The 27486-nt window shown below is 41.3% G+C and overlaps 1 protein-coding gene across 2 annotated transcripts in view; it reads right to left on the minus strand.

Annotated features, from left to right (window-relative positions):
- TFRC (transferrin receptor) overlaps nucleotides 1–21671 on the minus strand; it is a 36148-nt gene extending 14477 nt beyond the window's left edge. The window contains exons 1-9 of one of the 2 annotated variants that reach the window (XM_080656249.1): nucleotides 21646–21671; nucleotides 11499–11557; nucleotides 10491–10698; nucleotides 9778–9976; nucleotides 8566–8715; nucleotides 8318–8420; nucleotides 5566–5679; nucleotides 4891–4989; nucleotides 3895–4034 (exon numbers count right to left, since the gene is read on the minus strand). In XM_080656249.1, the coding sequence (XP_080512375.1) occupies nucleotides 3895–4034; nucleotides 4891–4989; nucleotides 5566–5679; nucleotides 8318–8420; nucleotides 8566–8715; nucleotides 9778–9976; nucleotides 10491–10698; nucleotides 11499–11534 (1049 nt within the window). In that variant the 5' untranslated portion in view covers nucleotides 11535–11557; nucleotides 21646–21671. Of the gene's footprint in view, nucleotides 1–3894; nucleotides 4035–4890; nucleotides 4990–5565; nucleotides 5680–8317; nucleotides 8421–8565; nucleotides 8716–9777; nucleotides 9977–10490; nucleotides 10699–11498; nucleotides 11558–17467; nucleotides 17541–21645 lie in introns of those variants that run through there. The other variant, XM_080656248.1, reaches the window with a different exon arrangement.
- Nucleotides 21672–27486: the final 5815 nt, after the last annotated feature.

Here is a 27486-nt window from a genome sequence, read left to right on the forward strand (position 1 = left end):
CATCCAGAACCAAAGGAATGCTGGCTGAGTGGAAATTCTACAACTAAAAGGAAAGAGAAAAGCACACTGAGACTCAGGGGAGCTATAGAAGGCAGAGGTCCGGAGGCATTTAAGCACAGAGAGGACTGACTGCTGAGTGCGCAGCTGGCTTTCTCACGAGGGAGGGAGACGGAAGCTCCCGACTGCGCTGAACTCCAGTTCCGGGTAAGACTCTGGGAACCCAGACTCATTCGGGGAGAAACTGGACTGTCTGGCAGCGGGCGAAACTCGAGGGCGGCTTTCTCTCAGAGGTGCTTGCAGCAATTACCGAGGGACACTGAGACCCAGGGACCTCATAGGGCAGGGCTGACGGGAAGCCAAGGCTGTCTGTTCCGCCCTGAGACTCTGCCCCATCCAAGCTGAGCAGAGGCTTTTGCAATTTTGCAAGTCTTGTCTCATAAGGGTGTCTCCAGCACAGAAGTTCTCCCATCGTAGAAATATTTGATCCTCACAACCAATTGGCATGGAGGTCAATTTCTCCCAGTGATACCAACAACAATCAAGACTTAACTACAACAAGGCTGTGCACACCGTCCACAAAGGGGTGCACCAAGAGTGTCCACCTCAGGAACTGGGGAGGCCGACCCACTGGGCCCTATAGGACACCTAGCACACAAAGCTTCTCTACCAACTCAGGGAAGCAGCGAAAATGCAGAGGCAAAGAAACAGATCACAAATGAAAGAAATGGGGGAAAGCAAACAACTGGATATAGAGTTCAAAACCACGGTTATAAGGTTTTTCAAGAATTTCCTAGAAAAGGCCGATAAATTTAGCAAGACCCTCAAGGATATAAAAAAGGACCAGCTAGAAATTAAACATACACTGACTGAAATAAAAAATATTATACAGAAACCTAACAGCAGACTAGAGGACTGTAAGAATCAAGTCAAAGATTTGAAATACAAAGAAGCAAAAAACACTCAGCCGGAAAAGCAAAAAGAATCCAAAAGTATGAAGATAGTGTAAGGAGCCTCTGGGACAACCTCAAGCATACCAACATCTGAATTATGGGGGTGCCAGAAGAAGACAGAGAGCAAGATACTGAAAACCTATTTGAAGAAATAATGACAGAAAACTTCCCCCACCTGGTGAAAGAAATAGACTTACAAGTCCAGGAAGTGCAGAGAACCCCAAACAAAAGGAATCCAAAGAGGACCACACCAAGACACATCATAATTAAAATGCCAAGAGCAAAAGACAAAGAGAGAATCTTAAAAGCAGCAAGAGAAAAACAGTTAGTTACCTACAAGGGAGCACCCATACGATTGTCAGCTGATTTCTCAACAGAAACTATGCAGGCCAGACGGGAGTGGCAAGAAATATTCAAATATTCAAAGTGATGAATAGCAAGAACCTACAACCAAGATTACTCTACCCAGCAAAGCTATCATTCAGAATTGAAGGGCAGATAAAGAGCTTCATAGATAAGAAAAAGCTAAAGGAGTTCATCAAAGCCAAACCAGTATTATATGAAATGCTGAAAGGTATTCTTTAAGAAGAGGAAGAAGAAAAAGGTAAAGATAAAATTATGAACAACAAATACATGTCTATCAACAAGTGAATCTAAATATCAAGTGAGTTTCCTCAAAAAACTGATAATGGAACTCCCATTTGACCCAGTAATCCCACTCCTAGGAATATATCCTAAGAAACTAGAAACACCAATCAGAAAGGATATATGCACCCCTATGTTCATAGCAGCACAATTTACAATAGCTAGGATTTGGAAACAGCCTAAGTGCCCGTCAACAGATGACTGGATCAGAAAACTATGGTACATCTACACAATGCAATACTATGCTGCCATAAAAAAGGAATTACTACCATTTGTAGGCACCTGGATGGAATTAGAGAACATTATGCTAAGTGAAATAAGCCACTCAATGAAAGAAAAATACCACATGATCTCACTCATTTGGGGATAATGAAAAACATTATAAACTGATGAACATAAAGATAGATACAGAGGTAGTAAAGCATCAAACAGACTGTCAAATTACAGCGGTAAGGTTAGGGAGAGGTGGGGGAAATAAGAGATCAACTGAAGGACTTATATGCATGCATATAAGAGTAACCAACGGATGCAAAACATTGGGGGGTGAGGGCATGTATGGGAGTGGGGTGGGGGGGGCAATGGTAAGATATGTACACATATAATACCTTAATAAAAAAAATCTGATGAACAGAATAAACTGGTTAATATAATAGAATCAGGGGCATAGAAAGTAAGTGGACTGACAATTCTTATGGGGAAAGGGGTGTGGTGGGTATGGGAAGAGACTGGACAAAAATCGTACACCTATGGATGAGGACAGTGGTGGTGGGGGGGTGGTAAGGGCAGAGGGTGGGGTGGGGTGGGAACCGGGTGGAGGGAGCTATGGGGGGGGGGGGGAGAGGAAAACTTGTAATAATCTGAATAAAGATTTATTAAATTAAAAAAAATAAAAGAGTGACTTGAAAGAGAAGACCTTTAAAAATTATATTTATATATATTCCCACATTTACTAACTCCACTAACATGGGTAGTATGTATAGAGGTTTATCTCAGTTATAAAAGAACTAGAGGCCCAGTGCATGAAATTTGTGCACTCGGGGGTGCGGGGGCGTCCCTCAGCTTGGTCTGCACCCTCTCACAGTCCAGGAGCCCTTGGAGGATGTCCTACTGATGGCTTAGGCCTGCTCCAGAGGGAGCGGGCCTAAGCCAGCAGTCATTCTTAGCGCTGCTGTGGAGGCAGGAGAGGCTCCCGTCACTGACACTGTGCTCGTGAGCCTGGCTTCTGGCTGAGCGGCGCTCCCCCTGTGGGATCGCACTGCCTGCCAGGGGGCAGCTTCTGCATTGAGTGTCTGCCCCCTGGTGGTCAGTGCATGTCATAGCGATTGGTCGACCAATCGACTATCTGCCCTGTGGTGGTCAGTGCACATCATAGCAAGCAGTTGAGTGGCCTTAGCATATCATTAGCATATTATGCTTTGATTGGTTGAACGGCCAACTGGATGACTAGACACTTAGCATATTAGGCTTTTATTATATAGGATATTCTCAGAGAAAGATAAGTATCACATGACCTCACTCTTACGTGGAATCTAATGAACAACATAAACTGAAGAACAAAAATAGGTCTAAAGACACAGAAGCACCAAACAAACTGTCAAACCTAAGAGGGAAGGTAGAGGAGGGTGGGCGAGTGGGAAGAGATTAACCAATGAACTTGTATGCATATATGCATAACCCAGGAACACAGACAATAGTAATGAAGGCCTGGGTGGTGGGTGGGGGCATGCACCAAGAGTTCACCAGTTTGATTCCGGGTCAGGGCAAATGCCCAGGTTTCAGGGTCGATCCCCAGTAGGTGGTGTGCAGGAGGCAGCTGATCGATGTTTTTCTCTCATCAACGTTTTAATCTCTCTCCCTATCCTTTTCCACTCTCTAAAAACCAACAAAAACATTAAAAAAAAAGAGAGAGAGAGAGAAAGAAAATCCAGAATGCGTATCATAGCTCAACATGAATCCCAACAGATCTTCTCCAATAACTGAACGGGTTGCCATAGGCAACAAAGTGTTTAACCACAGGAAGTATGCAAACAGAGCTATGCTAGGTATATTGCACAAGGAATTCACTGAGTGAATTGAACAAGGACTCCTTGAGTTTATAAATCCAAGGTCTACCATTAATATCACTTTATGTTGGAAATTTTCATTTTTTATCTATACCAAGTTAATAGCTATCCATCCCCAAAATGTCCCAAATGTGGAAAACAATAGCCAATTGATTTAAGGCTTTATCAAATCAATAGATTATTCTCCTTAATCATAAAGTCTCACCCTGCAAGGCAGTTTTCAAATAAGAACTTACTCAAACAGTTTCTCTGTAGCGGTTCTGGAAATGGTTTGGACAGGTATATTAGGCAATCCTGATGACTGAGATGGTGGAAACTGAGTATGATTGAAAGAAGGGAATCCCGGTGTATAAGGGTCACCTGTTCCCAGATGAGCCTAGTAAAACAAAAGAGTAATCACCTCTATCAGGTACTTATTCAAGAAATTTCCTTGTAAGATTCAGATTGAGTATGAGGTTATAGCCCAAGCTTAGTTTAGCACCTTAAAGTCTGTAAGTGTGAGTGGCTCTATGATACATGACTCCTGCTTTTTATGGCATGTGCCAAATTCAATTCAAGACACTACAATAGTCTCCCCATATCAGTGGGAAATATATTCCAAGACCCTAGTGGATGCTTGAAACTGCTGATGAGTACTGAGCCCTACATATACTATATACATACATATACTTTATCGCTTCCTCTTTGGCATATACAAACTGCTAGCATACCCACTCTCGCACTTTGGGGCCATTATTGAATAAAATTAAGCTTTCTTGAACATAACCACTGCGATACCATGCCAGTCAATCTGATAACAGAGATGGCTACTTAGTGACTAATGAGCAGGTAGTGTATATAAAATTGATACACTGGACAAAGGGATGATTCCAATTGCAGGCTGGACAGACTGGGTAACTCAAAATTTCATTATGCTACTCAGGAAAGCACACAATTTAAAACATGAATTATTTCTGGAACTTTCCATGTAATATTCTCAGATCACAATTGACAGTGGATAACTGAAAGCAAAACCGTGGATACTAGGGGACTAGATTATACTAATAAAGTACTTTTAGCAATAAGTAGCAACTAGGTTTCAATGTCATATAATTTACCTTCTTGCTTACTGCTAAAACTCTCCCAGACAAAAGTATTTAAGGAAGGCACAGTTTTATTTCTACTAATGTAAGTGAAATCTAGCAATAATTTAGAGAACCCATAAACTCATTTGCTCAAAAATAAGAACTCACATGTCCAAAGACTGGAAGATCTGCATTAACAACGGGATATTTAGTAGAGTCCATGTAGATCAAAACACCAATTGCATTTAAACTTTCAGCATTTGCAACCTAAAAAACAAAACACAAAGCTCAGAATATGAAGAACTAATCATATAAATTTAGAATACATACTAGACTTCATGCTAAAGGGTTACAGAGGATAACACCTATACTCCCTATATTCAAAATAGCTTATGTTTAGAAAAAAATAAGTCTTAATAGTCACTAAGAGTTTAGAAGAGAAACAATAAAAACCCATCCAATATATTTACTGTCTTGATATGTTCCATTCTAGCTCCTTGTGTAGGTGTGACTTTTAATTTTCCTTTTTCTAAAACCTACTTATAATTGATGGATTATATATATATAAAACTTTGTTGCATAGGTAATTTAAACTGCTTTCACTGAAGCATTTTTGATGAGTTCATTTTCACTGAAAGATAATGGCTGCAAAATAATCCAAGCGGATATGCCACAGTTTTGAAGTATATTATTGACTTTAGATAATTGGTATTCACTGAGTACTTTAATAAATTTATATTATCAGGTATGAGCATTTAAGACCACTTGTTTTCAGAATGTAATAAAATAACAATAGCATTTAACTGAGGAAGCTTATGACACCAATGTATAGCTCATACTTACCTTTTCAGCAAAGGTGATTTTTCCCGCTCTAACAAGCACTAAAGATCCATTCACAGGAGTGCTTAAAGCCTCAAAGTCTTGTTTAGTGCCAAAATTAGCATGGACCAGTTTACCCTAAAATAAAGACATAAGACTTAATGCGCATTATGGTATTAGAACAGCCATAGAGTCTAAGGCAGAATTGTTTTACAGATCAAACTCAAGACAGGGTAAAAAAGGACCAGGACCTAGAAAGGACACATGTGATTTCTAAAGTCAAAAGTAGTCAGGGATGCCTGACCACTGTGGCTCACTGGTTGAACATTGACCCATGAACCAGGAGGTCATGATTCGATTCCTGGTCAGGGCACATACCCGGGTTGCAGGCATGATCCCCAGAAGGAGGCAGCCAGATCGATGATTCTCTGCCATCAATGATGTTTCTATCTCTCTCTCCCTTCCTCTTTTGAAATCAATAAAAACATTTTTTTAAAAAGTAGTTAGGGTTATCAGGAATGAAATCAACATTTCTGGTCTCCTACATTCATGTCTTTCATTATCCCACGCTATCTTTAATCTACATTGATATATTTAGATTAAGTAATCTATTTTACATTGCTTCAGACATCTCGGGGGAGAGAAAGGATAGCAAGATATGTTAAACACAGAGACATATACCAATATAAATATTGTAGGCTAGCCATGGCAGCACCAATTACATAATGGTCTCATACTTGAACCCCAGACAATTAAAGACATACATACTCCCTAACTGAAAGCTCTGATAATAAATTTGTCCAAGAATGGTCTATTATAACAAAGCAACTTGCATAGATCAATATTTAGATGTTTATGTAAGCTATCATCATAATGTTCCTAAACTCTATTAATAGAGATCAGATAAACTGACATTAATAACCAAATATCTAAATCGAGAAAGCTTGCAGAGGAAATAAGATCCTTAATGTTTTTTAACAGAACAATCCACTCACCTCCAAACCCCTAACTCGTAGGTAACCAGGCAAAGCGACACAGCACAGGTTAAGCAGGAAGACAAAAGAACAATAAAACTTCATCTGGCTTAAAAGGCATCCACTAGAAAGGCCCTGACATACGTATATGTGGTTTTTTAACCTGAAAAACCTAGACAGAACTATTCTATCTAGCTGTTTTTTAATTTCCGTAATAGTTGGGCCATATTTGCCTAAATTCCATCACATCAAGCATTAAAGAATCAAGCTAAGATTGGTTGCAGCCAAGATGGTATTGATCTGTCCCCACATAAGGAGGAATCTGATATATGCAAATACATACTACCATGTGTCAGGCACTGTACAAAGCTCTAGGACATAGTAATAAATGAAACGAACTCCTAGCTCTTTATATTCCAATGTAGAATCAAATGAATAATGTCAGGTGCCACAAGTACCATGAAGAAAAAATAAAGCAAGGTATGAGAAAGTGATTAGAGGAAAGACATTTTTGATAAGGAAATCAAGGAAGACTTCCCTGGGGAGGTAATCTTCTATATATACATGTATAAAAGGCTAATATACTAAGTGTCCAACCGTTTGACCAGTAGCTATGATGCACACTGACCACCAGGGGGAAGATGCTCAACACACAGACATGGAAACATGGAATAGATTGATGAATCTCAGAGGGAAGGGGGGAAGAGGGGAAGGCAGGAAGAGATTAACTAAAGATCTTATATGCATACTAGAAGCCTGGTGCACGGATTCATGCACCAGTGGGATCCCTCAGCCTGGCCTGCGGGGGATCAGGAATTGGGCCGAAACCGGCAGTCCGACATCACCCGAGGGGTCCTGGATTGCGAGAGGGTGTAGGCCAGGCCGAGGGACCCAACTGGTGCAAGAATCCGTGCACTGGGCCTCTAGTATTAGATAAGAGACTTGCACAAAGTGAGGAAACAAGCCATGCAGATATTTAGGGAAGAGTGGTGCAGGCAAAGGAAAAGGCAAGTTTTATGAAGGCCTTAAAGTGAGAGTGTGCTTGAATTTGAGTGTTTGAGGAACAGCAGGGAGATTAAGAGTGGACAGAGCATGCCGGAAACCAATTCCAGCATGTCATAATTACAAGAGTTTCACCAAAAGGTTGGTTAAGTTTGGGGAGCTCAACAAGGGTTGAGTCAAATGTAATTACCTATTGGAAAGGCTAAACGGCACTTCCCCCAAACCTGAATAGGATTGTCTGCTGCCAGACAGCTCAGAGCATTTTATTGCCTCCTGTTGGCCTAACACCTGAACAGCTGTAGGCTATTCCCCAAACTGACAATGCTTCTGTACCCTACCCTTTGAAGTGTATTATCTCCACCTTACCTTAGGACAAATTGTGTAAATAAATAGCACGGGGTCCTTAGTCAAGGAGTAGTCTTCAGTTCCTTTAGCTGAAGATCCTCTGACCCCCAATGCCTTTCAAAATTATATTTCGTCTTTGGACTCCTTGAATCTAAGCATTAGCCCCTTTCTCCAGATTGCTGAACCCTTTGTAAGGCTGGGACAAGAACCCCAGCAAGAACAGAGTGAAGAGAAGGGAGCAGTAGGATTACTTAGAGCCTTGCCAACCAAGATGAAGATTTGGGATTTCATTTTAACTGTGGCATAGGAGGGTTAAGAATAAGAATCTCATGACCAGTTACATTTTACAAGTAAATTTATACTATAACTCCTAAGAACAGTAAAGACGATGAGCTTTTGAGCTATACAGCAGAAAGAAGAAAAAAAAAAGTCATGCAGTATTTTGTCTTACTTACAGTAACTGTCGTAGCCTTACTGTATGCCACATAACCCTGAGGATTCTCCACAAGGAATCCTGCGCCATCTTTCACACTAATTAGGGTCACTGAGTTTGGATCACTGTTAAAAAGATAATGTTATAATGAAGCTAAGACCACCATTGGGAAAAAAATTAAATAGCTTTAATACATTTAGTCTTTGCTATATTTATCATTAACTAAAAGTAGCTACTTCTATAAAATAAGTTTACCATCTTCCAACATACCTGCCTTTGACCTGAATCTTAACAAAATGTTCATTATGCCAGGCTTTGCTGAATTGAAGTTTACGGAATTTATCTTCAATATAAAAAGCAAGGTTTGTATCTTTTTGAGATCCAGCCTCACGAGGAACATAAGAATTTTCATTCAGCTGCCTGGAGGAAAAAATGTCACTGTTAAAATAAACATTAAACTCAAATATCAAACAAATTGTTTTTTAATTGAGAGAATATTGGCTAATAACATTACATAAGTTTCAGGTATAGACCATTATTTTCACCTACTTTAAAGTATTGTGAATCCCCTGGAAGCAAAACAGCTTATTGTGATCTGCCATGGCTATTTGTAAATATACATGGCATATTAGTTATTTGATCTTTTTCTCTTAGTAGACAATACTCTCACTTCATCCATAATGCCTGATGTACAGTATATACAAAAGTATTCATCAGATGGGATAAAAATGCCAATATTTCTAAATTTAAGACTAAAAGAACTATTGTACCATTGTACCATATAGGAAGCTAGTAAAGCTAGAAAAAGGTAAAATATAAATTTGTCCTTTACAGAGTTAGATATGTGTATAAGGAAGAATTTAAAAATCTAAGGATCGCCCCTTTTGTGGCTCAGTTGGTTGAGCATGGACGGTGCACCAATAGGTTGCTGGTTGATTCCCTGTCAGGGCACCTACCAGGTTGTGAGCTAGATCCCCCGTAGGGGGGTGCAGGAGGCAGCCAATTGATGTTTTTCTCTCTATATATAATCAATTAAAAAAAAATCTAAGGACAGAAACCTTTACAACCTTCTTAAGGCATGGATTAATGAGTGAGAACCAGAAGAAATCAAGGAATACTAGAGACATGTCAATTAGTCTTGACCTAGAGAATCATCGATTGGCTGCCTCCATTGGGGATCGGGCCCACAACCTGGGCATGTGCCCTTGACTGGAAATGAACCTGGGACCCTTCAATCTGAAGGCTGATGCTCGATCCAGAGCCAAACCAGCTAGGGTGGACCTGTGAATTCTTTTTAAGAAAAAGGAGAGTCACCACAAAAGTTCTACTCTTTTCCCTATCAACATAGTTTGAATTCTTTACTGACTCCTTTACCGTCTAACAAAACATGGGAAGTCTCCCCTACTCTAAAAAGTCTTTCCTCCAGACCGGTCACCTTTGTTTAGATATTAAGGTTGAACTTGTGACGTTGCTCAAACTTACCTGATTGTGTTGGTGAACTCTACGGTATTCAGTTTCTTTGACAACATTGCTTTGAGGTCTGACCAAAATAAGTGGGAAGATACTTCAGGCAGGTCCTCTTCAGCTTCCTCTTCAGTTTCTATCACTGGAGAATCTGTTTGCTCACATTCAGTTTTTGGCTCTACGCGTTTACAATAGCCCAAATAGCCAATCAAAAATCCTAAAGATGAAAAATTACAGAGCTGAATTCACAGAATGTTATTTATAACCTATTCCTATAGGGATTAAAATATTCTCAGCTAGTCTTGAGAATACTGTTTTTAATCTAATTTAAAGCAGTTAGAAAGGAATCAATGTATGTTTTTAAAATATATAATCAAAATATATAATCTAATCAATTATATAATAACTTTATTTAAACAGTTACCTTTTCAAAGCATGGGTGCCTTTTCTTCCCAGTAGCCTTCCCTTGAATCCTTAGGCCAAGCTTCTATGCTACAAATATCTTGAGCATATTTCTAGTCTAACATTTGCACATTACACTGAAATGATTCATGTGCCTCTTTCTCCCACCACGCTAAACTCAAAGACAGGTATAGAATCTTAATTATTGTATTTCTACTACATCGCACAATGGCACACAAGAAGGTACAATATAAATGTTTGCTGAATTGAATTAACAACTTCTTAGAATTGGTGACAAGGAACATTTAAGTTTTAAATGGCACTCTTACCGATCAAGAAAAAGATGGTTACAGCAATAGTCCCACAGCAGATTAATCCATTAAGCCTTTTTCGTTTTGCAACGTGAGCACGATTACCCCTCATGTTATTGTCAATATCTTCTTCGTCTGCAGCTAGTTTCATCTCCACACGACTGTTATCGCCATCTACTTGCCGTGTGAGACTAAACCGGCTATATGACAATGGTTCTCCACCAAACTGCGATTTTTTTAAAAATAAAGAAAGCATTAAGAAGGTAGTAGGAACATTAATAAAAACATTTGGTCAGGCAATATACTTATTATTGGGCCATTACTATGACTTGCAATATATTCTTAAGGAAAAAGAAGTCCCTGCCCCAGCCAATTGGGCTCATTGGATAGAGAGTTGGCCTGGGAACTGAAGGGTCCTGGGCCGATTCCAGCCAAAGACCTGTACCTGGGTTGCAGGCTCAATCCTGACCCTGGTCGGGGTGTGTGGGGGAAGCAACCAATTAATATGTCTTTCTCACATGAGGTTTCTCTCTGTCTCTCATCCCTTCCACTCTCTCTAAAAATTAATGGAAAAATATCCTGGGGTGAGGATTAACAACAACAAAAGCAGTTCCCTTTTCAAACCAATTATTCTTCTGTGCACCCAGTTCTGTCAATGGCAGGTTACGGCTAGAACATATACTGGCCTTCTTCATCTCCTTCAGCCTTTTCATTCAGATTTGGTTTATGTAAATACATGTTGATCTATGCTTTTAGTTCTTCTGATCTACTTGGCAGTTCCCTTCCACAATGCCCCAAATACCCTGAAAGTCCTGACAAGATTTTCCATAATTAATCTTACTCAATACTAAATACTATATTCTTCTTTTGTGGGATAAGTTATACCTCATGATCACCATTTCAAATGTAAATGAATACCTGATAACAGGTTTGGATAGTATCTCATGCTTACTTGGTGAGAGTCATTATTGCATACTTCACATTCTTACAAACTGTTGACAGAAATATAAACTTAAAATATCTTACCAAGTTGGAGAATGCTGATCTGGCTTGATCCATCATTCTGAGCTGCCACACAGAAGAGCCTAGTAATAAAACAGAATTATCCTAATGAGATAGATGCCACTTTATCTAAATAATAAAGGCTTTTTATTACCACACTAGATTATGTATCAAAGTTACTTTTTAAAATAGACAACTAAGCTTATTGCAATCTTTGATCAGATATCAAATTGAGGTATGGTGGGTAGACAGCCTCAAGGACATTATTGGGAGAAATAAGAAATTTCAATATAAATTATATACTGGAACAGTATTGCATCAATGTTAGATTTGGGGAATGTGATAATGGTATTGCGTTTTTGGAGATTAATGGGTAAAAATTTAAGGATGAGGTATTATAATGCCTGTAACTTTCATTTAAAAAGTATATAAGAAATAAAGCAAATGTGGAAACTTAACGACTGATGAGTCTAGGTAAAGGGTGTATGGATATGCATATTACTGTTATTTCAATTTTTCTTGTGGGCTTGAAATTTTTTCAAAATTAAAAACGTGGGGAAAACTAGTTAGACTGTCATCCATGGTATGTAAATTTATGTAACTGAATTTAGTCGAAAGGACAATACCAAAGAAATAGATTGGCACCTGAAAAAAACAACAAAGCATCTCCAATAGAAAAGGAGAGAAAACCTGATCCTTCTGATTAAATGAACAGTTCCTATAAATGACATGCTAGATCTTTGAAGCAAAAAGAATACACAAAAGGAAAAACAGAGTATGCTATTTCCTAGATGAAGAGCCAAATTATCTGAGCAGCTAAGTGACTTGGTTCAAGGCTGAAAAATTATAACCTAAAAATGAAGTTCAATGTGTTACTGGGTTATAGAAATTGTGTTCTTGCCCTAACCGGTTTGGCTCAGTGGACAGAGCATCAGCCTGCATACTCAAGGGTCCCGGGCTCAATTCCGGTTAAGGGCATGTACCTTGGTTTCAGGCACATCCCCAGTGGGAGTATGCAGGAGGCAGCTGATCAAGGTTTCTCTCTCATCGATGTTTCTGACTCTCTATCCCTCTCCCTTTCTCTCTGTAAAAAGTCAATAAAATATATTAAAAAAAGAAAAAGAAATTGTGTTCTTGCTTCTAAAAATATTAAGACACTAATCTTAACTTTTTCCAAAGAAAAACATACCTCTGTAGCCAATAAAGTCCCATGTTAGGTTAAAACATAACTATTAACTGAAATCTGGATTTTTAATTTGGTTTGAGTGCATCTACACACTGGAAAATGATACTATGTTGAGATGTATAAAATGAACATTTATGCCATATTATCTATTTTAGGGCTTTTTCGATACTACCAGTACACTTACAGCACATTTAACACCCACATGACACAAAGCAAGTTGTGAGATATATGCAGACTGTAAAGCAAGGCATTATATAAACTAGAATTAGAAAAGTCTCCTATCAAAACCTATGACACATTTTATTTAAGTCCGTAGCTTTAAAGACCAGAGCCAATAACCAATAAATAGATCATATTCTTAGAAGCACAATCTCTTGCCCCATCTGGTACAAAATGCTTATCACTATCGCTGCACCAGAACTGACCTAACCCAATCACTAGAGCCAGAACTAGAAGGCCCCACCCTGAACCAATTTTAATCATCCTTTTCTAGGAAAAAGCAGCTTACTTTAATGCTCATCTGAATCAGCCATTCCTCAAGGTTTCTAGTTTTAAATTAATTTTAACACTAAAGTGACAATATATTTTAAAAAATGATCTAAATAAAGGATTTAAGTAAATGATGAGATTGAGTGATTGCACGTCTACATTAATAAAACATCTAAGGATGGTTTTGTATAATTAAAATCAAAGCATATTTTTTACTGAGAAAATAGGTATTTCTATTTCAACCCCCAGGTACAAAATTAAGACTATAATATAAAAGAAATCAAGTCAGAGGAAAAAATTATGACCTAGGCAATTCCTATTTTAACAGACCTGTGAAGAATATAATGCTATGATATCCACAAGTTATTCCTGAAGTTTCACATACAGCAAATTTGAGTCATTCTTTTAAAATTACCTCACACACCCATTCTGTTTCAAAAAAATAAAAATAAAACTACCAAAACACATAGTAAAGCCTTCTATTTAAAAGAACCCCTTTAATGTATTTTCTTCCAACTGAAATCATTAATTTAAATATTCTAAAAGCATGGGAGAGAAACTTTCCAGACTAGTTGCAGTAACACTATCCTATCTATAAACACATCCAGCAACTCTTATTTGGTTTATTTCAAGATATCACCACCAATGCTGATAATCTATTACAAGAAACAAACCAGCCCTAACCAGTTTGGCTCAGTAGACAGAGAGTCCGCCCAAGGACTGAAGGGTCCCGGGTTCGATTCCAGTCAAGGGCACCTACCTTGGGTTCAAGCTCTATCCCTAGCACTGGTCCGGGATCCCTAGTACTGGTTGGGGCTCGTATGGAGGCAACCAATTGATGTGTCTCTCTCACATGTTGTTTCTCTCTGTGTGTCTCTCCTCCTCCCTTCCACTCTCATAAATCAATGGAAAAATATTCTTGGGTGAGGATTAAAAGAAACAAACCAAACATCACCTTGATTTTCATTCATATGAGCACCTGGTACCTTTGGTGTTCTTAACAATAAATGGGAAAACTACTCAGTTGCTCACATTAATAATGATAATTAAGGTAAGCAAAACAGAGCCCCCTGTTTCTGAACATGAAATGGAAGGAGGATCTGAAATGTTTTCAAATGAGCCATGGAATGGAAGGCAGGAGACAGGCAAAGGTAGTCGACTACAATCTCAAACTTCTTTAAAATTCAAACATTATTCCCACTTTCTTTAATGTGGCATTAATTTCTATTTAATTTTTTTAATACAGTAATTATCTTGAGGCCTTAAGCTCCTTTGGGGTGTCTCAAAACCAGGAGGGTAGGAACTATACTTTCGCCTATTTATAACACTCAAAGCTGCTACTCCATTTTACTTGAAATAAAAAGAAGACACTTGTTATCACTGAAAAGAGGCCCCAGTTCCAGTCCTTGGAGCTCAGATAAAGTGAAGTTCCTTTTGCCTGCTTGAGGCTGTTCTAGAGGCCTTCACTGCCTAATACTTCACTGATCCTACTTTCTCCACGTGAAACAGACGCAAGTCCTGCCTTTACCCACTAACATTCTTTCCTTGTTGAAGTCCTAACTCAAGGGCCATCTCTGGGAAGCCTCTTCTGATTGTTTTGCCTATCCTAAATAATACTTGACATGGAATTACATGGTAATGAGATTCTATTTCTTAATATAGGGGCATGCTTAATGTATGAAGTTCATTTTTCATATCATTTGGAAATGATAAGAATATAATGAAACCTGATATCTGGAATCTTTTCCTATACATCACTATTCTGTTTTATCCTGAAATCACTGAGCAAAGCTTGGGTAGTATGGAGATTTTTAAAAGTAGAAAACTTTAAAGCTTACATGGGTAAGGCTCCAAGACCTCAAGCAATTGATTACTGATACCCATTTTGCAAAATATTTCCCCAGACAACTATGCATTTGCCAGTGAAAATGAGACTACATGAACTTATAAAACTTTTGCAGGGCCCTCAGAACTCATACTTGAATATACACAGAATGACTTGTAAAGAGAAGGTCAAGGTCTTTCCTAGCTTTAAGAGCCTAAATTAAAAAGGCAATGGAGGAAATAAAAGAAAACAAGCAGTATCTTTATTACCATTCAGCTTTCTGAAAAAAAAAGATTGCCCAATTGGAAGGTCAGGACCACTTGAAGTCATTGCAGTTTACCTGTGTAGTGCTCACAAGGAAAGCATACAGAAGGCAAACACACAAGAAGAGTTCCAAATGGCCTCAGGACTTAAAAAGGCCTCAGAGAAGAGAAGAGAGACATAGATTGGTTGCCTCCCGCACAAGGACTCAATCCGGGATCAAACCTGCAACCTGGGTATGTGCTCTGACCGGGAATTGAACCCGCCATCTTGGGTGTACAGCAGGATGCTCCAACTACATCAGCCAGGAAAAGATCATTTTTAACTAGCTTTCATTGTTGTCTAATTTAAATTCAGCTGTGAGCCTTGCTTCATTTTTAGTAAGTACATGTACATTATCAGAGGCAATAAATGCCTCCCCTTAGGGCAGAATTAGCCAAGGCACTCTTCCCTATCCAACAATCTTCAGCACAGACTAGAAGCATGCCATTACCTGACAAAGAACATTCCATCAAAGACAAATTGTAGCTAATCCTCACTTGAGGATTTTTTCTATTGATTTTCAGAGAGTGGAAGGGAGAAGGGAGGGGGCAGGAAAAGGGGGAGAGAAAGAGAGAGATATCTATTGGTTACCTCCTGCATGGGGCCCAGGGACCCTAGATCCCAGGTGTGTGCCTTGGGACCTGCAACACTTTGATGTGTCTGCCAACACTTGTTGGCCAGGCTCAAAGACAACTTAAAGGGTGCTATGCTATTTACAGACTTTTGGAAAATTTAATTTCAATGACACAAATGTTTTAATTCTGGATTTTTTTGTCAAGCATACTGAGTTTATTATAATCCAAAACTGAGGGGTGTGTGTGGCTGGGGAGGTCAGCAGGGCCAGCAAGTACTAGCATGCCTAAATTTTCACAGTAAAAATCAACTTTTGTAAATCACTTAAAATATTTGTCAGAGGTCAAAGCTCCCCAGCTCAGAAACAACTGAATCAGCATCTAGTATTCCAAACTCATATTTAAGCATAGAATAGAGATATCAGGTATCTAAATAACCTCTGTAACAGGACTATATCCTACTGCAATCCTGTTAACCCCCTCAACCCCGCCAAGAAAACAGGATAAAATAGCAATCAAGTTCTTCGAGGTACCCAAGGTCACTACAGTGTGCAGAGGTAAAGTGTTAACCGAAAAGAGTCAAGGCACAAAGTACTATTCTCCCAGCGACCACCTTAGAGAGCGGTCGACCAGAAACAGTGACACAATGGACCTTTGACCACATCGCTAATTGTGCAAACCAATTCCAATCCAAATAACTTTTACTAAGCCTCTAGACCACAGCTTTCAGAAAGCAGAAGTTTTATTCCCAGGGTCTCCCATTTCATAGTGAGGAGAGCCAAGCCCATCGGTGTTCAGTCGGCTTCTGTCTGGGGAAAACTGAGAACCCACACACAAGCCCAACTGCAGCGAGTGGCAAGAAAGATCAGGTTATGCCAGAGAGTTCAAATGTACAGCTCACAGAAACCCCTATCCAAATGCCCCGGACAAACTAGTAATCGAATCCAGGGCAGCTTGGTTCCTTTCAGTAGTGAGACCAGGTTCCGGGGCGAGCGCCAAGGAAGCTAAGGGCTACCAGCTCAAGGTCACCCTCGCACCACGACAGCCATTCCCCGGGGACACTTCCTAGAGCAGCCACGTGCTCGCAGCGGAGCGGGCCAACCCTGCAGCAGCGTGGCTTGCCCGGCGCGGGGCGGACCCCTCGCTTCCGAGTCAGCGGCGCAGGGCTGTCCCACGAGGACCTGCATCTTTTAAGGGCCTGCTAGAGAGAACCAGGGATCGTGTGGCCTGAGGAGCCGGAAGCAGAATGGCGGGACGCAGAGTGACAGTTGGGAACCCTCCAGCTCGCCCTGAGTCCTAACAGAGAAACCACTCGGCTCTCGGAGACTGAGACGAGCAGGGAGCAGAAAAGAAGGCAAGGGCAGCCCCTCTCTGCCCCGCCGATCCGCCCCGGTGCACCTGCCGCCCGCTCCTCGCGCCGAGGCGGCCTCCTCCCCATTCGCACGCGGGCCCCGCTCCATCCCGCCCGCCCGCTCCCTGGAGGCGCGGCACCTTCCCCTTGTCGCCCGCGGCTCCCGAGGAGATTGGACAGCACCGAGCGGGCCGCTCCGCAGATCGCCCGGACCTGCCCTGCAGAAGCAACCGGTCGTAGGAGTACTAGTAGCGGCGCGTCACTCACCCCGGAGCCCCTCCGCCCGCAGACAACCGCACCTCCGCCGACTGAAGCTGACACTCTGAGCCGGTTACTGTCCCCACCCGTTATTTATAGTCTGGCCCCGCCTCCTGCGACCCCCCGCGGGCTTGCGTCACTTCCTGCCGCACGTACACCTAAAGAGGCGTTCTGCAAACGGATCGCCCCCGGCGAAACACGCGCAGGACCTGGGCCCGCTTCCAGAGCGAGGCGAGGGGCGGAGCAGGGTGAGGGAAAAGGCGCCAATTCTTTAGGTGCGCGCGGGGCGGGGGAGGTGGGGGGGAGGGAGTGATTGGAACACCACCTGAGGCTGCAAGTCTCTCTGCTGGGTTGCGGCCCGCAACCTGCAACCCCGATCCTTCAGTCTAACCTTGACGGATCACCAGGCCTTGCAGTGCAAGGACAAATGGTGTTAAGGTTTACTCCTAAATGTTGGCTTCTTACACCTAAATAATTCCTTTAAACATATGTCCTTGGTGGAATATTAGGTAGCCATAAAGCCATATTGTGCAGATGTATTTTGCAATCTTGGGGATACTTAGGCTAAGCAAAGAGGAAAAATAATTAAAAGCAAAATGCAAAATTAGGATGTGGAAAAGCTACTCATGAACCAAGACTGGCCGTGCTTCATCTAATGTTTAATGCGTGAGGGAATGGAAGGGAAATAGAAAAAGAGATTAGAATGATAGAATTGTGGATGAACTTTTATCCACATCATTGCCATTGTTATAGGATTTTTCAGTGCATAATAAATAAAATTAAATTCTTGCCACTTTATTAAACACCTTCCAAACATTCACACCCTCTCCCTGCCCCTTTGTAACCTATGGTCCAATGAGGGAGATTAGACAAGTGTACAAAGGGAAAAAACGACGGGGACTATAAAAGGGTTAGAGATAAAGCCTTTTCAAGATAAGAGCCCTTGGAGAGTATTATGGTAAACAAAATAAGTCAGTTAGAGAAAGACAAGAATCACATGATCTCATATGTGGAATCTAGTGAACAAAATAAACTGATGAACAAAATAGATTCAGAGACATAGAAGTATAGAACTGACTGCAGAATCTCAGAGGGAAGTGGGGGCGCGGGGGGGGGGGGGGGGGGGAGGGGGAAGATCAACCAAAGAACTTGTATGTATATATGCATAACCCATGGGCACAGACAATAGGGTGTCTGAGGCCTGGGGTGAGGGGTGGAGGTGGGCTTGAAGAGATCAAGGGGGGGATATAGAGGGGCATATGTAATATTTTCAACAATAAAGATTCAATTAAAAAATGATAAGAGCCCTGAGGGATGTAGAACAATCAATCCTTTAAAATGCAAATTAATTTCTGCTCCTGCTCTTCCCTTTATGCAGCGCTATAATAGGGAAAATACTCCGGGTTCTACCCACAACCTTTCCTTTTATTTCCATTCCTTAAAATCTCTCCCAAAGAACTATTTTGAAATCTTGTAAGCAGGAATATCTCTCTCTGCACCTTAGTGGATCTACACAGGACAAAGTTAAAATGAAGAATAGGATGCATATGAATTAGCTGTGGAAGGGCTGCCTTGAAATTCAGACAATAAGCCTGTTGAGTCCCCTCTCCCTTTCCTAGACTGGTGGGATCTTAAAAAACAAAAACTAACAATGCTAGTATCCTGGTGATAATCTTACAGCCCCGTGGGGAAAAAGAGGGCTTAGGAGATGGAGGTCAGACAGAACCTATGAAAACCCAAATTTTAAAAATTACTACAACGAGCCCTGCTGGCACGGTTCAATGTTTGAGCGTGGACCTAAGAACCTGGAGGTCAGGGTTCAATTCCCGGTCAGGACACATGCCCTGGTTGTGGGCTTTCTCCCCAGGAGGCAGCCAATCAATGATTCTCTCTCATCATTGATGTTTCTATCTCTGTCTCCCTCTCCCTTCCTCTCTAAAATCAATAAAAATATTTTTTAAAAATTACTACAATGAAACAATGAAGAGGAAGGACATCACCTTAAAGAGTGTGTCAATTATATTTTTACTAGAGGCCCGATGCATGAAATTCATGCACTGGAGGGGTGGTGTCCCTCAGCCCAGCCTGCACCCTCTCTAATCTGGGACCACTCGGGGGATGTCTGACTGTGGGATTGGGCCTAAACCAGCAATTGGACATCCTTCTCACAATCCAGGACTGCTGGCTCCTAACCACTCGCCTGTCTGCCTGCCTGATCACCCCCTAATCACTTCTGCCTTCCAGCCTGATCGCCCCCTAACCGCTCCCCTGCCGGCATGATTGACACCTAACTGCTCCCCTGCCAGCCTGATCACCCCCAACTGCCCTCCCCTGCAGGCCTGGTCCCTCCCAACTGCCCTCCCCTGCAGGCCTGGTCACCCCCAACTGCCCTCCCCTGCCGACCATCTTGTGATGATGTGGAGGAGGCCATCTTGTGATGATTTGGGGGGCAGCCATCTTGTGGTGGCCATCTTGTGACAACATGGGGGCTGCCATCTTGTGACAACGTGGGGGCTGCCATCTTGTGACAACGTGGGGCAGCCATCTTGTTATGACATAGGGGCAGCCATTTTGTGACGACATGGGGTGGCCATCTTGTGACAATGTGGGGGTGGCCATCTTGTGATGCAAGGGTGTGAGGGTCAATTTGCATATTACCTATTTATTATATAGGATTTTCATGCTTTTGTTAGTAATAGACACAAAGCAATTAAATTCCCTTTCCCCCTCCTCTGCAATTTCAAGTTAGATGAAAATAAATTTGTCTTGCTTTTTTGCTGAATCTATACACACTGAGAAGTAATTTTGCTTTGTCTGGCAGTCTATACAAATGTTCCATTACACAGAAAACCGGGGGGGGGGGGGGTGTGGAGAGAGAGAAAGAGAGAGAGAGAGGGAGAGAGAGAGAGAGAGAGAGAATGGTTTGCACTTCTCCCCAACCAGAGGGTAAATAGCTTAAATCACCCTACTCTGGGAGTTAAATAGCAGAAATCCAGTTAGTGCCATTTGCCAACCACACCCAAAGACAGATAAAGTTAAGGAAATAAGTCTCATTTTTGCATATCAACATAAAACTGACAAATATTCTATTGAGATCCTCCCCTAAGACCTCCCCTGAACTCCCAGCCTTTAAACCCCTCAAAACACACGTCCCAGGGCTCCCTCTCCCTCCCAGGAGCACGCCTGTGCCTTTCCCTCTCCCCTCTACTCCCCCCACGGCATGCATTTCCTAAACCCTAAGGGACCCCACGAGGCTTAGAGGCTTACAACCAGGACAGCCTTGGTCAAACCCCCTGAACCTGTCCCCAAGACCCTCTTCTTTCTGACTTCCTAGTGAGCCAAAGCAGCCTAGCCTAGGCTCATTTCCCCACCTAGTCCCTCTCCTATTATCTAGGCCCTTCCTTGTTTCACCATCCCCAGCTTTAATAAACGTCCTCTACTCGTAAAATTCATCTGGACTCCTGTTGTGAAATTTTTCCTGCACAAAGTCAAGAACCCACACACTACCAGCCGGCCTTAGGCAGACCCACCGAAAGGCCAGGTCCTTCTGTGGTAACATCTGTTTTCAAAGGAAATCTGAAACGGGAGTTGTGTGTTGTGTGTGTGGGGGGGGCGGGGGGGGGGGGAGGGCGGTTAAGATCAGCATTTGTTTTGCAGAGAGCCAATATAGAAGCAGTGCTCACCCCCAGCACCAAGAGGCCCCCCGCCAGCTCCTTCCCAGGGACGGACACTCAGCATCCCGGCTTCAAGCCACCATTGCTCTGAACGGTGTCTGTGAGCATCTGTGCTTCACCTTGACTTATTTTGTGCATCGTTAGCAGGATGTGTTCTAAAGTATCGGAAAAGCCTACGAGAGCTCATAAAGGTCTTTTACTTAGCATAAATCTGGACATAATTAAGTGTATTTGGTGTGAGTTAGTAGGTTATTTTGGGAGGCTGAAATGCCCCCAATTTTTCCCATATAAATTCATGGTAATTGAGTCTTCATTTACACCGTCTCAGCTTATGAGAAAGGTTTCATAGGAATGCTCTACTCTGGGATAGCGGCAGTGGGGGTGGGGTGGGGAACCTGTGTAGGATTGAGGTTGATGAAGAGGAAGACACAAGCTGTTGAGCCTAGCAGAAAGGTTTGCCCGAAGGATGAAGGGAGAATGATCCTGTGGTGTATGTTTGAAATTCCACTCTACCTGGCAGCTTCTTCAGAGGAATGACCGGTGGGAGAGTGTATGGAGTCAGCTGCAAAATCCTCCCTTCCTCTCTTTTCTCTTCACCTGGAGATGAAAGCAAGTCTTGCTATTTGGGAGGAATCGCAGGAAAAACAAGCCAGAGAAGCCACTGTTAATGTAAAAAAACAACATTGAAACCTGTAAATAATTTTTGTGAGTTTATTTGAGCCAAACTGTAGACAGATGCCGGGAAGCAGAACCTCAATGAATTGAGATAATGCTCTGGAGAATGGCGAGTTACATTTGTATTTATACATTGCAATCAAAGCGGGGACATAGGTGGGTTACATGAAATTCACTGGTGATAGATTAAGGAGGTGGGATAAAGCAAAGGCGGGGGGGGGGGAAACCCCTGGGATTGGATAAAAAGTAAAATGATGGACACATACTTAGGTGGGTGCAGGAACAATTAACATGATAATGAAGGAATTTGTGGTATCTGTCCTGGGGCCCACCACATTTGGTTGTGCCCCAGGGGCTCCAGAAAAAGGGAAGTTACAAGTTACCTAGACATTTCAAGGGTATGTTATCATAGATGCAAAAAGACAGATAGGCTCAGTTAAGGTAAAGGTTGACCTTGTCAGTGAAGATACCGGCCTAGGACGTAACTGCTTTTAGTTCAAGTTTAATTTCAGACCATCCTTTGTGGTTCCTTTAGGTCTCTGAGTTTGCGAGACTGCCTTGCAGGCCTCCCCTGAGCTTGTCAGGTCAGCATGTGGCCCCTTTCGTCCACACCACTAATGTGAAATCAGCCTAGAAGTCAGCAACTGGTCCCAGTGCTGTCACCAATTGTGCTGCATAACCATGGGCTTAATAGCTCCGTGCCTCAGTTTCCCCATTGGCCACATGGAGGTAGCATCTCTTTTTTTCCTTCACCAGTGATTGCCGGAGGGAAGGAGGGGTGGAGAGACTTTGAAGAAGGTAAAGGGGGCCTAAATAGTGATGGAAGGAGAGTTGACTTGGGGTGGTAAACAGGCGATACAATATACAGATGATGAATTGTAAAAAAAAAAAGGTAGGAAAGCTCTTAAAGGACACCATTATACAAATATAAGTTGCTGCTAGTTCAGAGCCCAAGCCAAGTGAGTAAATGCGGCACTGAGGGGGAAAAGCCTGGAAACTGAGAAGTTCTAAGCAACTAGCAACAACGTTGTTGCTCAAGAGCAGGAAAGTTGTCTTTAATGGTTTTTGAATGCCCCAGTTCCAGAAAAAAAAAAAAGGCTCAGTGATTGATGATGGCTAAGAAGAAAAGATAACTAATTGCCATCATTATTAACATTTAGTATTGAGTAGCGTTGTGTCAGGCAAAAACATGCGAAAAGACAGGAGATAAATCTGTACCCCTGAAAAGTTAAACAAGGTCGGTGGGGAAACAGAATTTATGTTTACAGGACAAATAACAGGGATGCAAATGTTAAATACAAGCAAAAATAAAAGCAAGTCAGGGTCTGTGACAGCCAAATGCCTAGTTCTGAAAAGAGAGGTGCGGCTTTGGTATGCTCACCAAGGCACACTCGGAGTTCTCTAAACCTTGTTCCAAATTATATGCCCATTTAGATTCTAGCTAATCTTCATGCTTACCTGTTTTTTAAATAATCTACTTTTTAATGTAAAAGTACAATTGAGTGTAAACACATTCTCCTCTCTAACTCAGTCACAGGTACAAGAAGGAACTTTTGCTGTTTGTCCCATAAGGTCAAAGACCAAACATACAGCTCTTACCAGGAACCTAGCTGGAAAAAAAGTGGAATGGGGCAGGGGGAAGGCATTGTAAATCCAAACCTACAAGATGATGGAAGTTGAAAGTGGGAGCTTTTTAGTTTTTAGACAAAGGCATTAAATTTAGTACTTTGTCCCTTACATTTAAAAACATTAATCTGTTTTTGTTACGTACATTTCATCACATTAAAAAAACACACATTAATCTGTCACCTCGGTAATAAAGGATTCGAAACCATTTGCTCTTTCTGGGGTCCTATCTGTGGCCTAAATGTTAAATGGGGTCTCTTAGGTCAGCATTTCACAAACGTTTTTAACTGCGCTCCATGGTAAAATGTCCATTTTATTTCACAATTCAGTATACAAGTGTGTGTGTGTGTGTGTGTGTGTGTGTGTGTGTTTACATGATACTGAAATAAAAAATTCATGAAATTATACCCTTGCTGTGTGCAAAGCAGTCTAGAATTCTCTAATTTCTAAAATGCTGATTTCAACCGATTAAGCTTGATTTCTCACTGCGTTGTGACCTGTATTTGGAAAGCACAGTCCTGGGTCATCTTTCTCAGAGCACAAATCGTTTTGGTGAAGGGGACAAATGACTTGCTCAAAGTTAAATTTCAACTCCTGAGGTTTCTCCCTGTTACTTTGTCCACTGTTTCAACTTTCTACCACCCTACCCTTCAGCAAATATTGATTGAGATTTTATGAGTTGGGAGGCAGAGTTAGAAAACAGATAAAGTCTTTTTCAATGCTTTCAAATGCTGGCCTGCACTGTGCTCAATGATAGCCGGACTCTGCCCACCATATAGGAGGTCCTCACAGCAGCCACTGCAGAAACCACTCTCACCTGCATTCAGCTCTGACTACAGTTCCTATTGACAAACTGTATCCATTTTCTTAACCTTGGAACCCCAAGCCTAGGGCGATCACTTTAAGACTAGAATCATAAAATAAAAATGTGGAGCTCAGCACATTGGAACAGGATGCACTACAGAGATTGGAGGTGGACTGTCAGCTCATATATTTGAGGTTGGTACTATTTTCCATTTTATTTTGCATTTTTTCCCCTTAAAAATGTACTTGGAAACCTTCAGTTTCCTGTCCTAATACTGTGAACTAAGTTAATTTTTGTTTCTCCTGTGCGAAAAGGAAGCTCACATGGAGAACATGGAACAGGAGCAACATCCAGGTTAATATGGAGGAGTTTGCCCCTACTTTATAGCAAGTGGCAAAGGTTACTCGGGGCAAGGAAGGAGAATAATTAATTTTTACATTAATTATGATGATACTTATGCCAAAGAGTATAGTGGCCTAGTTAGAGTTTTGAACAGCCTATGAGGTTTTATTTAGTCCCATCTGGGCAAAATAAAATTAGTTTCATAATAGAACTTCAAATTTGGGAGAAACTTTAACTTATATACTATCTCTGGCCTATAATAAATGTGAAATAAACATATGTTGAGTTCATTGAACAAAATCCCACTACTTCACCCCATTAAGTGGTTATCCAGCTTCTCCTTAACCTTTCCAAGAGGGCAAATCTGTCACTTCCCAAAGCAGAGAGCCTTGGGTAGCTCCTGCTTAGAAAGTTGTTACTTGTATTAATCTGAATTCTCTCTCCCTCTGCTTTCTATACATTGGTTATTGCTTGAAGACAGCTCTTATGTCCACAGCTATTTTCTATTCTTCAGGCTAAATATCCTAAATATTCTTAGAAGGGCCACCATAGGGCACGATTCCACACCTCCCCACCCACTGGTCGCTTTTGGAAGCATAGTTTTACCACTCCAGTTGGAGCAGGGCCACCAATTCCTCTGTTCTGAGTCTACGGCCTATATGAATCCTATGTGTTTGCTACCACATTCACTACCTCAACAGCTACTGCATATTGTCAACTCATGTTGAGCTTTCAGCAGGGTTCAATGGGAACAGAGTGGCCTTTGGAATAGAAAGATCTGGGTTCAAAATCTAGTTTTGCCATTGACTTTCTAATTGTACAAATTTTCCATATCTCTCTCCTTTCTGTGGATAATGTGATATCCACATATTGTTGTAGTCTGATATACGGTATGCTGACTGTCTTTCCCAATTTATCACCAGTCTAAATAGCTAATAATGGAAAAGAGCTTAGTCTATTTGGCTGGGAACATCCTTGCCATTTTAGTTGAATGACAACAGATAAATTTTTTTAAAAATATATTTTATTGATTTTTTACAGAGAGGAAGGGAGAGAGATAGACAGTTAGAAACATCGATGAGAGAGAAACATCGATCAGCTGCCTCTTGCACACCCTCCACCGGGGATGTGCCCGCAACCAAGGTACATGCCCTTGACCGGAATCGAACCTGGGACCCTTCAGTCCGCAGGCCGATGCTCTATCCACTGAGCCAAACCGGTTAGGGCTAAAATTTATTGAGCATCTACTATGTGCTGGGAACAATTCTAACCCTTTATAGTATTGGCTCATGTAATCCTCATAACAATCCTTAAAAATAAGAATTAATATTATCCCAATTTTCCAGGTGTGAAAACTGGCATTATAAGGAGTTATTGCCCTAGGTTGTGTGGCTAATAAGAGGTGACAACCATAATTCAAACCTAGGCAATCTAGCTTCTGAACACAGCCCTAAACAATGCCACTATACTGCCTCTTTACAAATCTAACCATGACACAGACTGTCTGCATAGACAACTCTACAGACTTCTGCCCAAGGCAGAAATTTTATTAAAGAGGTTCAGGGACAATCCAAGTGGGATTGGAGAAGATTCAGAAGTTGTATTTATATTCTTGTTGAGGGGGAAACCTCATATAATTCTTAAAATAAGACTTTGTCATATAACTGGTCCTCCAGAAATCTAGATATGTATTTGACAGAATTATAGTGCATTCATACTGTCCCTACCAGATAGCTAATTTTGTTAAATTCTCAGACTGTATATACCTACCTTTGATAAGGAGAGTTATTGAATTAAAAGAATTCTATTAACTTTGTTTCCAAAACATCAATGAATCAGTTTGGGTTTTTTTATTTTTGCCTTCCTCCTTTTAACATCTGTAGCTGGCAACTCTTTTGCTTATATCTGAGTTTCCCTTCCTCTATGGTGTAAATTTGGCATCTTAAGCTTCTGCTACACTGTGCCATATGGCCAAACACTGTCTAAGTTGAGGACTTAAAAAAAAAAAAGACTAAAGAAGAGGGCTTTGAAAGAACTTTGTGAAGTGCTGGGTGGCTGCTGACATAGATGGAGAAAATGAACAAATGTGTAAAGAAAAACTTGCAAACAGATAATTAAATCTAAATCCCAAATCAGCAGATCCTGTGGTCAGGAAAAATACCATGTCAACAGAAACCTTTTGGTTTCTTCAGCTTAATATACCCAAGACAAATTTTCTCTTGATTTGGAAAATGATACTGCCAAAAATTTTATTTCTCCTACATGGAAATGTGGTCAAGGGGGCAACTTTTTTGGTGGTTACATCTGTGAGGGCTGGCCTTGCTCCCGCCGGTTCATCTCAGTTCCTAAAGGGCAGGGAAAGCCACATCCCAGAGCTAGGGTTCCCAGGTGTTAGTCTACCAACGTTCACTGAGCCCCTGAGCTGCCCAGGTACTTGGTGCTTTTACTGTGTCATCTTATTTTTGCCTCCCAACAATTCTGTGAAATAGGTACCATACCAATGAATGAATGGAAGTGCAAAAATACAAAATAATTGTCTCCAAGTGGTACAGCTTTTAAAGGCACAGCCTAACATCATATCTATTCAATCTTCTGTCTTAAAGCCACCTTTCACTGCATCTCAGGTATTAAAATATTGAAATACTGTCCAGCAGGCAGATGGTTGAAGCTCTGTGCCCAAAGTAGAATGACTTGCTGCCAGGATGCATCCTGGGTATTATAATTATAAATAACCAACTTAGGAAGGTTTGAGTCCAGTTTTTAATAGAATCTAATACCACAGGCACACATATGAAGACAAAGTCATTAGGTGCAATGTGCTTGGAATAACTATCTTCCAGAAATGCTTTTGGGAAGTAACCTATCTTAGAGTGACATTGGAATTTGCTTAACCGATGAGATGAAGG

This window comes from Plecotus auritus (assembly GCF_963455305.1).
Source record: "Plecotus auritus genome assembly, chromosome: 2".
In the NCBI taxonomy this organism is placed as follows: domain Eukaryota; kingdom Metazoa; phylum Chordata; class Mammalia; order Chiroptera; family Vespertilionidae; genus Plecotus; species Plecotus auritus.